This window comes from Sapajus apella, unplaced genomic scaffold, assembly GCF_009761245.1.
Source record: "Sapajus apella isolate SASKATOON/1434 unplaced genomic scaffold, GSC_monkey_1.0 scaffold174, whole genome shotgun sequence".
Taxonomy (NCBI): domain Eukaryota; kingdom Metazoa; phylum Chordata; class Mammalia; order Primates; family Cebidae; genus Sapajus; species Sapajus apella.
The window spans coordinates 619358-635023 of record NW_022437114.1 but is presented as its reverse complement, the minus strand read 5'-3'; the positions used below and the strand labels follow the sequence as shown (position 1 = coordinate 635023).

General features: G+C 43.3%; 1 protein-coding gene across 1 annotated transcript in view; it reads left to right on the top strand.

The window, feature by feature from the left end:
- Positions 1 to 15277, top strand: part of RAB7A (RAB7A, member RAS oncogene family) — a 79500-nt gene extending 64223 nt beyond the window's left edge. The window contains exons 3-6 of the mRNA XM_032267999.1: positions 169 to 295; positions 7854 to 8072; positions 9032 to 9160; positions 13805 to 15277. Coding sequence (XP_032123890.1) covers positions 169 to 295; positions 7854 to 8072; positions 9032 to 9160; positions 13805 to 13900 — 571 coding nt within the window. The 3' untranslated portion in view covers positions 13901 to 15277. The remainder of the gene's footprint in view (positions 1 to 168; positions 296 to 7853; positions 8073 to 9031; positions 9161 to 13804) is intronic.
- The last annotated feature ends 389 nt before the right edge of the window (positions 15278 to 15666 follow it).

The following is a 15666-nucleotide window of genomic DNA, read 5'->3' as shown; positions in this document are numbered from 1 at the left end:
GAACTCCTAACCTTGTGATCTGCCCGCCTCAGCCTCCCAAAGTGCTGGGATTATAGGTGTGAGTCATTGCGCCCGGCCAGGCAGATTCTTTTAAATGCTTCAAGTATCCGTGTCAGTTTCAGGACCCTCCTATTTGACATTACACTTGTGGTTTTTCTCCAATTTCAGAGTCGGGAAGACATCACTCATGAACCAGTATGTGAATAAGAAATTCAGCAATCAGTACAAAGCCACAATAGGAGCTGACTTTCTGACCAAGGAGGTGATGGTAGATGACAGACTAGTCACAATGCAGGTAAGCATATGTCTTGGCTGTGCTAACCAGGCCTTGACAGTTCATTTAGTCTTAATCTTTCCTCATACGTAGACATTTTCCTTCCCTGTTATTCAAATCTTACTATTCTATTTGTAGATAATTGGCTGGCACTCAGTGAAATTTGAATTTCAGATAAATAGTGAATGCTTTTTAGTATACTTCTCATATGTCCCAGATATTACTTGCTAAGACACACTAAAATTTCCGCTTTAAAAAAAAAAAAAAAAAAAAAAAAAAAAAAAAAAAAGCTTAGATTTATCCTTTCTTGTTTTTGTTGTTGTCTTAGGTTTTGTTGTTTGCTAAATTCGGCAACCTGCAGGTCTCTGTCTTGAGTCTCTCTTGACATCCTTGCCCAGTGCTTTAGGTGAACATCTTTATGTCTCCCCTAAGTAGTGAGACATACAGTTTATTTTTTTTATTTTGCATTTCATACATAACTTCAAGAGTTGTGTTTCTATTGGGCCAATATGGTTTTTTTTTTTTTTTTTTTTCCATGTATCAACTTGTTAATCTTTCAAGGGTCTCCCTTTCAACAGGATAAGATACAGATTCTTTCATACGACTTTTTGAAAATACTTCACATTCTGGCTGTAAACTGTTATTCACTTTTTTCTCCCCCATTAAGTCATTTTGTTTGTATATATGTATTACATCCCTAGAAAAGAAACTCCTGAAGGATACCTTGAGCCCAGGGTTTGGAGGCTGCAGTGAGCTATGACTGCTCCATTATACTCCAGGCTGGGTGACAGAGTGAGACCCTGTCTCTAAATTAAAAAAAAAAAAAAAAAAAATCCCAGGATTTTCCCTCCTGTGTTTTCATCTCTTTCTTCATGGTCCATGATGCCAGCTGAGGTTGTCAGTAAAACCTCACTTTGAAACCAAACTTGGGGTAAGAGTAGATTATTCTGTCACTTTTCTAGGTCTTCGAGTTACACATCAAATCTGGGGCCAGTCATTCCAGGGACAGGTTTAACCTGCCTATGAGAGTCACAGTAATTTTCCCAGCTCTGTGGTCACCAGTGATTTCAAATTTGTCAATGTGATTGTGTTTCATCTTCACAGTTAGAACCAGACCGTGACTTTGGAGCATAGCCTAATAATAATAACCTGATGTTTGCCCTTGAGAGCATCAGCCAAGACATTCATGCATACCATTATGGAGGCATGGAAAGATGGTAGAAATAGCTATTACTCACTTTTTTTTTGTCTCCTTCCAGTCCTTCCAAATCATGTGCTGCTCTTACAGACCTATGTTAGTGGATGTATCTCTGCTTCCAGCAGGGCCTTACACCCACCTGAAACCTCCAACTTTTAGCTCAGATCTTTTGAGACTTCTATCTCTATGGCAGTTGTTCTTTCCTGTATACTTCTAGAGGCAGATACAATTCTAATCCCATTGTAGTCCTAGCAGGTACCTGGCAAATAGGGGAGGCTCACTGAAATGTGTGAATGATGGAGGTTAGAGGTAGAAGTTTGAACATGCGTTGACCTCAAGCTATGGCATGTTCTTAGAGGATCAGGACTCTTTAACAATTGACTCACACTTCTAGAACAGAGCTAGTATGAATCTCCCATCCTCACCTCATTTGTACACACACACCTAGAGATCTTTAAAATATAACTGTAGTTTAAGCAAGTCAAGCTTGATAGCAGGACTGGAAAACTTCAGCCCAAGGAATTGGCAAAGCTTGTGTCTGAAGTTGTTGCAGAAACTCAGTCCCACTATCCACATGTATAGAAATCTTTGTCTCAAAGGATTTAACATAAACAAATAAAAACTTGTCATTCCTCGCAAAAACAAGGGTAAGACCACTCTGTAGGGATGTTTACTACCACAGGAGAGAAGATGAGTTCATAGCCACATGAGGAAATAATGTACCACAGAGATGTTCACAATGACTAGAGATGTTCTAAAAAGAAATAGAAACCATAATGGAAAAGGGATACTATAAAAAATAAGGATATGGAAAACTTAGAACTTAGAAGTGAAAAAATAGTATTGAAATAAACTAAATGAACAGTTAAACTGTAGATTACATGCAGCTGAAAAAAGCAATAAGCCATAAGAGCTGAGCAGATTTTCTAAAAGAAGACTTAAAATTGTAGGAACCAAAAAGCAAAATCTTAAGAGCAGCTATAGAAAAAAAAAAGACGTGACTTAATAAAGGAACAACAGACTGATGCAGAAGGGAGTAGAATAACTTCAGGGAACTGGGGTAAAGGCCCATCTGAAGATTCTCCATGTGTACCAGCAAGACTCAGACTACCTCTTACTCAGGGAAAAACAGAACTTCTACAACTGAGCTATGGTTTTGATAGCCATGTGGTCCAGGGGATTCAGAAATCAGAGCCCAGCCCCTGCAGGGTTGAGGGTCGTCGTAACAATCCCATCTGTACCACTAAACTCTGGTATCTTGGGGCACTGCATTCCTGAAGTAAACCCTATCAGGAGATCCACAGGGCACTGAATGAAGTGAGGAAAGAATGGAAAAAGATAACAAGAGGTTGAAGCAAAAGGATGGCCCTTGTGCTCTTGCAGCCAGCTTCAGATACTAGAAGTAAATGAAAGTCATTGTCTTTGGACAAAGGCATCATTATCCTAGATCTTGAGGAATCCCCATGTGTTTTTCGAGGGCTTTTAGCAGCCTGCAATAAACAATAATCAAAATAAGAGAACAGGGCACCACAAGAAACCAGTGGAAACTTCCCTGGTAATACCAGAGTGTTTTTGTAAAGAAATAAAGAGGATACAGAGTTTCAGTTATATGAAATGAATAAATCCTAGAGATCTGTACAGCATAGTGCCTATAGTCAATACTGTATTATACACTTAAAAATTTGCATGCTGGATGCAATGGCTCATGCCTGTATTCCTAGTGCTTTGGGAGGCCAAGAGAGGAGTTTGAGACTAGCCTGGGCAAAATAGTGACACTTCATCTCTACAAAAAAATTTGAAAAAAGAATTTACTAAGAGGATCTTATTTTAAGTGGATCTTATTTTAAGTGTTCTTATCACAAAAAATAATAAGAGGATGGGAGGAAACCTTTTGATAGGTAGGTTTGTGGCCTACATTGTGGCAATAGCTTTCTCTCCAAACTCATCCAATTGTATGCCTTAGATGTGTTCCACCTTTGTATGTCAACCATATCTCACTAAAAAAGCTTTGGTTAAAGATAAGATAATCTTTTATCTACAGAGAAGAAACTAAACAGTTAACATTGATTTGGGTAGAAAACACAAGTCATTGAACTTGTAAAAAATGAAGCACAATCATTGGAATTTGGAAATTCGAAGAATGCTGCTAACGTACAGCAGATTGGCCACACCAGAAAAGGGCTGGAAGAATGAAAGAAAAATGGCAGGAAATATGAAAGAGAGAAATGAAAGCATGAAGATTGGACCTACTTTTAATCAGTCTCAGAAGGTGTAAAGAGAATAATAGATCAAAGATGATATTTACTGAGAATTTTCCAGAATTGATGTGGCACCAATCCACTGACTCAGGAAGCCCAAATTCCAGGAAGGATAAATAAAAAGAATTCTATGTAAGTCATAATGAAATTTTAAAAAAAAAAGAGACTTGGCCTGGCACAGTGGCTCACGCCTGTAATCCCAGCACTTTGGGAGCCAAGGCTGGTGGATCAGAAGATCAGGAGTTCAAGACTCAGCCTGGCCAAGATAGTGAAACCCCGTCTCTACTAAAAATACAGAAATTAACTGGGCTTGGTGGTAGGCACCTGTAATCCCAACTACTTGGAAGACTGAGGCAGAGAATTATTTGAACCTGGGAGGCGGAGGTTGCAGTGAGCCAAGATCGCACTGCTGCACTCCAGCCTGGGTGACAGAGCGAGACTGCATCTCAAAAAAAAAAAAAAAAAAAAAATTAAAAATAGCCAGAGAAAAACTTGACAAGCACTGCACTGAGGCTGACTCTTGGCAGTAGCAGCAGAGCCCAGCAGGCAGTGGCATATGTTCGGAAAGAGACGGGCAGCACAGTGTTCTGTCTCTGATGAAATAACCCCCCTGAATAAAAGAGACATCTTTAAGGGCTAGTGGAAGAAGTTTTAAAGGATAACTCCAGGCAGAAAGTGATTTCATGTAGAATGCTATGAAGGAAGAACACTTCTATATATACTTATATCTATTTTTGGAATCATGAGTATATAACTGCCAAAGTAATGTAAGGAAACAAAGATCAGAACTATAATGTATAGGGGAAGATTAGTGACTGCTATGTTTCTTGTTTGTTTGTTTGTTTGTTTTAAGCTCTTGATACTATTCAGAAAGAAGTTGGAAATTAGTATCTTAGATGGAATCAAATAGGCATGACAGATTTCCAGGGAACATATTGTGAGTTTGTAGTAATTTAAACAGATATCACTGTGATACGCACACCACAGGAACAGAGGGCACAGGGTGCACCTCTCTGGGAATGCTTGAGGAGAAGGAAAGTGGAGGGTAAGTATTTTATTTTCTTTATTTTTTATTTTATTTTGAGATGGAGTCTCACTTTGTTGCCCAGGATAGAGTGCAGTGGCATGATCTCGACTCACTGCAGCCTCCACGTCCTGGGTTCAAGCAGTTCTCCTGTCTCAGCCTCCTGAGTAACTGGGATTACAGGTGTCCACCACCACACTTGGCTAATTTTTTTGTTTTGTTTTGTTTTGGTTTGGTTTGGTTTTAGTAGAGATGGGGTTTCATTATGATGGCCAGGCTGGTCTCGAACCCCTAAGTGATCCCACCTGCCTTTGCCTCCCAAAGTGCAGGGATTAGAGGCGTGAGCCACTGCGCCTAGCCAGTAGGGTAAATAAGTGGGACCAGGACAGGGCTTTGCATTCCCTTCTGGCATTTTTAAATACAGAAAATACAAATCATAAAATGTTAAAGATTGATAATAGATCACATTAAACATCTGAATAACAAGATTCCCAGAATAACAGAAACAAGCCACAGAAGCAGGTGAAAAAGATGATAATGCCTAATAGTATCCAAGCAGTAGGCAACCTGGTGGATGCTACAATATAGGGAGTGGAATAGCCTCAGGTTGATGGTAGGAGTGTAGTAATGAGTACTGCCTTTTCAATAGAAACTGCCACTGTGCTCCCCAGTGTCAAACATACACTTAGGCAGCAATCCAGAGTTCTGAGCCTGAGGGTATGGCCCAGAGAAACTCCGCCTCCCGGGCTCAAGTGATCTTCCTGTCTCAGCCTCCTGAGTAGCTGGTATTACAGGGTTCTACCACAGCACCTGGCTAAATTTTTTTTTTTTTTTTGGAGAGAGCGGGTTTCACCATGTTGGCCATGCTGGTCTTGAGCTCCTGACCTCAGGTGATCCACCAGCCTTGGCCTTCCAAGAGTGCTGGGATTACAGGCTTGAGCCACCTTGCCCCGTGGGGTATAATCTTAAATGGAGAAAACAAAACGTTTTAAGACAAGCAGCCTGGCTGGTTTCCTGTTTTGATGTGGTCTAGAGAAAAAAACAAAAGCCCCCTACTCAAGCTGTAGCTTACTTAACTTCCAGAGGATCAGCAACAGAAAACCCTAAGAAGCTATTATCACAAGTTCACGCTTCATGGGGCTAGGGACCTCTCTGGGGCCTCCCAGTGTGTGTAGTTACACTTACACTTCAACTTATAGTTATTTTTTCCTCATTTTAATGCCAAAAATCACACCCAGGGTGGAGATTTAACCTGCAAATGCCACAATTCCTGAAGAAGCATTTCCAGCCACTGTGCATGCACTAGAAAAACCCCTCCTATACATACCCTGACATCACCCCTCCCCATAGGAAAGCCCTTTAAAGCTAACTCCCACACTGCTTTCGGGGAACAGCTGCCCCTTTCCTTTTGCAGTGCTAGCTCACTATGCACAAGCTAAATAAACTTTCATTTTCTCTTTGCTATTGTGTCTGGTGATTTCTCTTGATTTCTGTCATGGAAGATGAGAAGAACCCAGGGCACCATTAACAATTTCAATTAAAATATTAAAAAATTTAAAGATCATAGTCAGCCATAGGACTGTACTTGTTGTTGATGTTTTGATTAAATACGGCCTTTATTTTTGTAAATTCAAAGTTAAATTAATTTTGTTAACTTTCTAGGAACCCCTCAACTTGTTGCCTTTTCTTTTTGTTGTTTTACTTTGCCTTCTTTGTGTGTCTTGAGTTCCAGACGCTGAATTGGTTCCACCTAAAAGTAGCAGAGTTCTTACGTAATGGTAGGAGTCTTGTAGGAGTCTATCTGAAGGAAGCCATTTGAAATAAAGAAAAAGCTCTCTATGCTAATGTTAATTGCTGAGTTGTTTATAATTATAGGAAATTGGCAGCAATATTTTCTTAAAAATAGGAATGGGTGGTTCACTAAATTTGTTAGGCAGCAGTAAAGTCCAGTGAACCTGCTCTCCCATGTCACGCCATCTGCTGTTGCCAGAGTGCCCTGGTGTGTGATGGGGTAGAGGGGAGGGGCGTGGGAGAATGTGGAGAGTGTCACATATGTGGTCTAGGATTTCAGCTCCAGAAAACCCCTCTGTGCAGATGACTAGAACTCCTTCTGTGTGGGAGGATGCCAAGTGTTCTTTCGTTTGTTTGTTCTTTTGTTTGTTTTTTTACGAATGGGGTCATTTTTCTGCTTCCAGTGATGGATACATATTCAGGGTAGAACATTGGAGAACCAGGAGAGCACAGAGTTGAGTGTCACCAGCAGCCCCGATCCTGTGTAGTCTACATGTGTGGACTTTGTTTATTGTTTCTGGGGAAGGCAGAAGAACATTTAGTGCCCTAACCTGCTGAGAGGCAGTGGAATCATTAGAGATAAATTTGTCTTTTTTTTTGCTATTCATCCTTATATCTGTGTTGTCATCATATTCGTCCAGCTCTGTTTGAGTACCTGTTACAGATCTAGGGCAGTGAGGATACCCAGCCTTGGTCTTAAACCTAGCATGGTTGTGAATGATGTGGCCAGCTTGGAGCTGCTCAGTAGTACCTGGTTTAATCTCTACTCTGATGTGTGTTCTCATTGTCTTTCTCTTGGTCTCTTTCTGCCAGTTTTTCATTTGTTTTGTTTTTTAATTGAAGTATAATATAAATGAAATAAAAAATACTAATCTTTTTTATTGTTTAGGCAAACTTTTCATACAGTAAAATACATAGATTGAACTGTATCATTCATGAGTAATCACCTCACCTCCCTGTATTTCCATTGCACTCAGAAAGTTCCCAGAGTACTTAAGTCTTAACGTTTATAGCTCAACTTTTACATACCACCTGCATGTGACCACTGCTTGGATCAAGATATAAGAAATTTCTAGCACCCTGAAGGTTGGACTCATTTTCACCCACTCATAGACACATACTCACGTACACTATTTGTGAGGATTGTTTTGGATACTCTGGTGCTGAAATTTGTTTCCTGATGTCTGGTGTCATTTGTCTTAGTGGGTGGTCCCACAATCTAGGGCCATTTCCTCTGGCACCTCGGCATATATACTCATGGTGCTCTGCCAGCATTCTCCCAAGGAATAAATGTTTTGTCTCTCACAGATATGGGACACAGCAGGACAGGAACGGTTCCAGTCTCTTGGTGTAGCCTTCTACAGAGGCGCAGACTGCTGCGTTCTGGTATTTGACGTGACTGCCCCCAACACATTCAAAACCCTAGATAGCTGGAGAGATGAGTTTCTCATCCAGGCCAGTCCCCGAGATCCTGAAAACTTCCCCTTCGTTGTATTGGGAAACAAGATTGACCTTGAAAACAGACAAGTAAGTACCAATGGTGATAGGTATTGTCACATTCACCTGCTCCCCAGGGGCTTTGTGAATTTGGAGAGTTCCCTGCTAAGCTCACATGGCTGTAGGAGATGCTGGTGGAAGTCTTTTTACCCTATGCCAGCCCTTCAGGCCAGCTGCCTTTAAGGACCAGGACCCACTGACCTGGGTTAAGTCCCCATGCTGCCCCCAACTGGCTGTGACTTTGGACCGTTGTCTTGGCTCTCTGAGCTTCAGTTCCCTTTCTGAACTTTGAAAGAGGGAATTCGATTTTGTCGTTCTTAGTAGTGGCCTCCCAGCACCTCCAGGCCATGCCTGGATCTCCATGTGTGCAGAATATTGCCGTGGGCTTTGAGTGAAATTGCTGTACTGTAGTTTCAAATATTATTTCTGTTGGAAACATAGACTCTTTCATTAATTACAAGATTTATTTCTGACCATGGACCTCTTTTTCTTCCCTTCCTAAGTGATTTAGTTCTTATCTCTTGGCTGATATTGGGCTAGGGGTTGGGGAAGGAATGAGAACGTGTCAGTGGCATGGGTGACATCACACTAGCAGTAATGGGGAAGGGACTGTAAACCTTAAGACCAAGCTGCTGGGCAATTCCTGTCCTGGGATCTCTGAGGTCCCAGTAAACACTCTTCATTTCTTCCTAGACTGGCTTCTTACTCTGTTCACAAACGGCTTTTAAGGTTTGTGAATGGAGGGTCAGAAGGTATGGGCTATAGACTGAGACAGGCTTTGAGCTGTCTTGCTGAATCCTAGCTATCCTGAACATAGCCAGCAGGGCGAGTTTGGATGGGTCTGCAGGTCTCCTCCAACCCCGTCTTTCCCTAAGTATGTGTCCTCACCTGTACTACCTGTAGGCAAGGGGCCATGACACTTCCTGGGGAGGATGGAGTCACTGCTGGCTGCTTCTGTCATGAGCCTATGTGCACCCTGCTTCTTTCAGGTGGCCACAAAGCGGGCACAGGCGTGGTGCTACAGCAAAAACAACATTCCCTACTTTGAGACCAGTGCCAAGGAGGCCATCAACGTGGAGCAGGCGTTCCAGACGATTGCACGGAATGCACTTAAGCAGGTAGGTCTCCCACAGCTGACCAGCCCCTTCTGGTGATGCCTGACCACTGACCCAGCTCATGCCTGGCCTCCTGTCCTTAATCTTCTTCCCCAGCCTACTCTTCTATATAGCCAGAAAACCCTATGTGTTCATCTGGGAAGGTTATGACATGTTCTGCTTAAGCTTCCAGAAATCCCACTTTGTGGGGAATAATCTAAAAGATGCAGAGGCCATGAAGACTGAGGCTGCCCCTTTTTTACTAGGCTTGTTCTTGTTTTCTTTGCATGCAGTTGGGAGATCGGGTCACTGGGAGTCCCCAATCAGATTGCTGCTTCTATTTAAGGAGGAAGTAAACTTGAACATGAATCCCAGCTCTGCTCCCTACCAATCGTTATATCTAGTTTGGGCCTAAAAATATATATATTATGGCTAGGCGCGATGGCTCACACCTGTAATCCCAGCCCTTTGGAAGCCGAGGTGGGCACATAACTTGAGGTCAGAAGTTCAAGAGCAGCCTGGCCAACATGGTGAAACCCCGTTTCCACTAAAAAATACAAAAAATTAGCCAGGCCTGCTGGCAGGCACCAGTAATCCCAGCTACTTGGGAGGATGAGGCAGGAGAATCACTTCAGCCCAGGCAGTGGAGGTTGAAAGTCTGTTTTGATGTACAGCTGTGTTGGGGCAGTGGTGAGTTAAGGCAAGTCATGAGGCATCATTAGACAGTATCTAGGGGTGGTCAGAGCTATGGTGGGTTTGGGGGGTTACAGAGAATAGTTGAAGCATGTGGTGGCTGTGAAGGGCAAGGAAGATTCTGCTGACTCCAGGAAGCTGGCTGAATGGAGGTAATGGCTTTCGGCAGGGCATAGAGTTGTTTGGAATGGTTGCTGCAAGGACCGGGGAAATTCTGGCATGGGTGGGGTCTGCACTAAGTGTTCCAGAATAAAAGGGACAGACCTCTATCCAGTGAGGAAATTGTCCCACCCAGAATGCCAGGAGAGCCCTCAAGTTGTAAGGAACAGACCAAGATGCAGACTTGGCTACCCTCACTCCCATATAACAAACTGTTATGCTTTTCTTAATGTTCATATAAAGGAATGGAAATCCAAATACATGTAAGAAAGTGCTTCCCACCTGTTTCCTTGTTGCCTGGCATCAGAGTTTTTCTCCTCCATCACTACTGTCCCTGTTGTCTTATAATAATGCTTTTATTTTTAAAGCTAGCCCCTAAGCAGTTAAATTTTTAGATTGGAAGATGTGTTTTATTGTAAGTTAGGGTGGCAGGTTGCTTTCCCCAGGTGGAGTAACATTTCAGCAGGGTGGGCTTGCTTTCTCCCACCTCCTTGCCAGCAAGCAATAGGTGTCACCTGTCACTCTGCTGACATTGCCAACCTTTGGGTGAGTAAATTGCCACCGTCGTGGCTGAGTCCCTCTGAGTCACTGTCCCTGGGGCTTAGCCATTTGGATTTTCTCTGCCACACTTAGCCAGCACACAGCACACAGTTGGGCATCTCTCAGTTCTGATGAGCTGTTGGTGAATTGAAGTTAACTCTACTTGGCATTTCAAGCGACTTTTCCAACTCCATCGTCTTTTTAAGTCCTTTGACCTTAGGAAAAAAGTAACTTTTTATTTGGGTATATCATTTTAAATTGCTGTGTTTCCTATGTCTACATCAGATTTGTCTCTAATTCAGCTGGAATTTATTTTGGCTTATGGCAGGTAAGAGAGACTCACCTTTTCTCTCAGACAGCTCAGCCAGTTGTTTTAAATCAGTTGTCTGTTGTTATGTAAGGGATTTCCCACTCTGAATAGACTGGCCATGCTAAATGCTCATATGTGCTGGGATCTGTTTCTTGTCTCTGCAGTCTGTTCCGGTGATGTCTGTGTTCCCTCTTCAGAATTGTCTTGATTTGACTACCTGATGAGGCAAGTTTCCCCTTGCCACTTTTTTTTTTTTTTTTTTTTTTTTGAGACAGAGTCTTGCTCTGTCACCCAGACTGGAGTGCAATGGCACGATCTTGGCTCACTGCAGCCTCCACCTCCCAGGTTCAAGCGATTCTCCTACCTAAGCTTCCCAAGTAGCTGGGAATACAGGCATCTGTCACCATGCCCAGCTAATTTTGGTATTTTTTAGTAGAGACGGGGTTTTACCATGTTGGCCAGGCTGGTCTCAAACTCCTGACCTTGTGATCTGCCCACCTCGGCCTCCCAAAGTGCTGAGATTACAGGCATGAGCCACCACGCCCAGCCTGCCACATTCTTTTTTAACTAATAATTTTGTTTGAGTTCCAACATTTTCCTCTCTCACTTCCCATCCCCCAAATACAACTGTTGAGATTTTGACTCGAATTCTTGATTTTCTTCAAGCCCATTGTTTTTTTCTCATCGATTGCAATTATGTTGTGACTGTTGAATTCGTCTGCTCAGGCTGCGTTAACAAAACCCTACAGCCAGGGTGGCCCCAACAACAGACATTTTGTTTCCTCACAGTTCTGGAGACTGGAAGTCTGTGAGCAAGATGGTGGAACATTTTGTTTCTGGTGAGGGCGCTGTTTCCGGCTCACAGACTGCTGTCTTCTCACTGTGTCCTCCCATGCCCTTTCTGCTATGTGCATAGAGAGCAGACACACGAGCAAGGTGTCTCTGGTATCAACTCTTCTTAGAAGGACATGAATTCTCTCAGATTAGGGCCCCACCCTGAGACCTCATTTAACCTTCATTCCTTCCTTACTCCAAATACAGCCACCTGAAGGGTTAGGGCTTCCACACAGGAATTTTGGAGGAACACAAACATTCCGCCCGGCCGGGCACTGTGGCTCACGCCTGTAATCCCAGCACTTTGGGAGGCCGAGGTGGTGGATCAGGAGTTTGAGACCAGCCTGGCCAGCGCAGTGAAACCCCGTCACTACTAAAAAAAAAAAAAAAAAGTTTAAAAAAAAAATGAGCTGGGTGTGGTAGCTCACGCCTGTAATCCCAGCACTTTGGGAGGCTGAGGTGGGCGGATCACCTGAGGTTGGAAGTTTGAGACCAGCCTAACCAACGTGGAGAAACCCCGTCTCTACTAAAAATACAAAAAATTAGCCGGGTGTGGCAGTGCATGCCTGTAATCCCAGCTATTTGGGAGGCTGAGGCAGGAGACTCTCTTGAACCCAGGAGGCGGAGGTTGCAGTGAGTTGAGATTGTGGCCATTGTACTCCAGCCTGGGCAGCAAGAGCAAAACTCCATCTCAGAAAAGTAAAAGAAAAAAACATCTAGAATAATAGGCACGCCTATTGAGACAGAAAGTAGATAAGTGGTTGCTGGGTCTAGAGTGGCATAGACTGGGAATGGGAAGGAACTCCTAATGGCCATAGAGTTTTTTTGGGTAGGGTAGTGAGGGTATTTTGAACTTACTGATCGTTGCCCAACTTTCTGAATATACTAAAAATTATTGAAGTGTACACTTTATGGCATGTGAGTTAAAACCCAATAAAGCTGTTAGGAGTGCAATGGCTCCGTCTTGGCTCACTGCAACCTCAACCTCCTGGGTTCAAACAATTCTCCTGCCTCAGCCTCCTGAGTAGCTAGGATTATAGGAACCTGCCACCACACCTGGCTAATTTCTGTATTTTTAGTAGAAACGAGGTTTCACCATGTTGGCCAGGCTGGTCTTGAACTCCCACCTGCCTCAGCCTCCCAAAGTGCTGAAATTACAAGTATAAGCCACCATGCCCAGCCAAAGCTGTTATTTTTTAAAGTATGTATTCCTAGATGTTTTATACTTTTATAGCTATTGTGAATTGAATGATTTTTTTCCTAGATAACTTTTAATGACTAGAAACAGTACCTGCTTTATCTCCAAATCCTAGAACAGTCCCTGGCATACAAGCGCTCAGTATTTAAGTGACAGTGTTTTCCTGTACCCAAAAGTAGAATGCTGTTCCTCACTGGAAATGTTACTTTAGCAAAAGCCCCACTAAAATGACCATAGTTCATCTGCTCTGATCACTTGTCACAGATAGTGATAAAATGGATCCTCGGCTGCCTTTCTAGGCCTGCAGCATTTGGGAGACAAAACTCTGCTGAACCTTTGGAAGAAGAAGCAAGGAGACGAGAGGCCATTGGCCCAGAAAAGTGAATGGGAGATGGGGAGGTAGAAGGAGTGTTCCAGGCTGAGAAGGCAGCTCACACTCAGCTCCAGCCACTTCACCTCATGCGTACCTTGGCTGAGGGTTGCCAGATGTTTGAGAAAAATTAGAAATCCAGATCATTGTTAACCATTTACAACTGTATGGAACATATAGAAGGCACCTGAACTGGATGTGGTCCCAGAGCTCTGAGATGGTGATCTGATGGAGGACATCCAGGAACTGTGATCCGATTGAGAACGTCCATGAACTTCGGTCCTGATTGTTGAGTGCAGACTACTGCTTCTCCTAGCAGGATTTCTCTCTTCACATTGACCTGGAATTCTCACAAAATCTGTTTTTCTTTTGCTACTCCCCTGAACATGGCACCTTCTGCCAGAGCTCTTCCTTCACTGAGTGGGCAGGCTCTGCTCCACAGCTCCCTGCCCACTCTGCCCAAGCAGAAGTGAGCCAACCCCTCCTGGGCAGAAAGGGCTCACAATGAGGGCTGAAATGTTTCTGTTCCCTGAGTAACCAACCTTTCTCTGTCTCCCTGTCCAGGAAACAGAGGTGGAGCTGTACAACGAATTCCCTGAACCTATCAAACTGGACAAGAACGACCGGGCCAAGGCCTCCGCAGAAAGCTGCAGTTGCTGAGGGGGCAGTGAGAGTCGAGCACAGAGTCCTTCACAAACCAAGAACACACGTAGGCCTTCAACACAATTCCCCTCTCCTCTTCCAAACAAAACATACATTGATCTCTCACATCCGGCTGCCAAAAGAAACCCCATCCAACACAGTTACACCCCACATATCTCACACACACATACACACACACACAGATCTGAAGTAAGCAAACTCCAGCCCCTGCCCATGATGGCTCCTTGGGGTCTGCCTGCCCACCCACATGAGCCCGCGTGTATGGCAGCAGGACAGGCCAGTGGTGGAAGTCATTCTGATATGGAGTTGGCATTGGAAGCTTCTTATTTTTGTCCACTGGAGAGAGAGAGAACTGTTTACAGTTAATCTGTGTCTGATTATCTGATTTTTTTTTAACGGTCTTGTGGTCTTTTTACCTCTCCCTTCCCCCTCCCTCCTTGAAGGCTACCCCTTGGGAAGGCTGGTGCCCCATGCCCCATTACAGGCTCACACCCAGTCTGATCAGGCTGAGTTTTGTATGTATCTATCTGTTAATGCTTGTTACTTTTAACTAATCAGATCTTTTTACAGTATCCATTTATTATGTAATGCTTCTTAGAAAAGAATCTTATAGTACATGTTAATATATGCAACCAATTAAAATGTATAAATTAGTGTAAGAAATTCTTGGATTATGTGTTTAAGTCCTGTAATGCAGGCATGTAAGATGGAGGGTTGAACCCTGTCTGGATTGCAGAGTGTTAGTGGCTGAGAATTGGGAAATCCAGCTAGCGGCAGTATTCTGTACAGTAGACACAAGAGTTATGTACGCCTTTTATCAAAGACTTAAGAGCCAAAAAGCTTTTCATCTCTCCAGGGGGAAAACTGTCTAGTTCCCTTCTGTGTCTAAATTTTCCAAAAGGTTGATTTGCATAATACAGTGGTATGTGCAATGGATAAATTGCTGTTATTTCAAAAATTAAAGTTCTCATTTTCTTTCTTTTTACTCCCCCCCCCCCCCACTCCACACTTCAAAACTCCCCTATTAGATCAGCATCTTACTATGAGAGTGAAAGGAAAACCCTAACAGATCTGTCCTGGTGATTTTATCTTTGTTCTAGAAGGCGCTCCTTTCAGGGTTGTGGTATCCTTAGGTTAGCGGAGCTTTTTCTCCTTTTCCCCACCCATCTCCCCAATATTGCCCTTTATTAATTAACCTGTTTCTTTGGTTGGAACCCTGGCAGTTCTGCTCCCTTCCTAGGATCTGCCCCCGCATTGTAGCTTGCTTAACGGAGCACTTCTCCTTTTTCCAAAGGTCTACATTCTAGGGTGTGGGCTGAGTTCTTCTGTAAAGAGATGAACGCAATGCCAATAAAATTGAACAAGAACAATGATCATCTGCCTTTGCCCTGTCTTTTTTTCCTTCTTCAAGAGTCTTGGCTTAGTAAAGACCACATGAGCTAATCATAGCCAATGCCTTATCAAGCAGGAGAGCCCTCCGTAAATGGGCATGTGTGGCGCTTTGGGGCAAAAAGGCTCTCTCCTATCTGGTCCTGTAGTGCCTGTCCCCAGTTTTGGTTGGGAGGGCGGTTATTTTAATTGCAGTGGTGGAGGTTGGGAACCACGAATGGAGAAAGCATTGTCCCTTTAGAAGAGCAACCACAAACTGCTGGTGACCTCTGAGCCATGCATAGCCTGTAGGTATAACTGTAACCGAGTCATGTGTTATGTGTTTTGTTTTTAGTTGACCTAGTTACTAACACTTAGATGTATAATTCTGCATT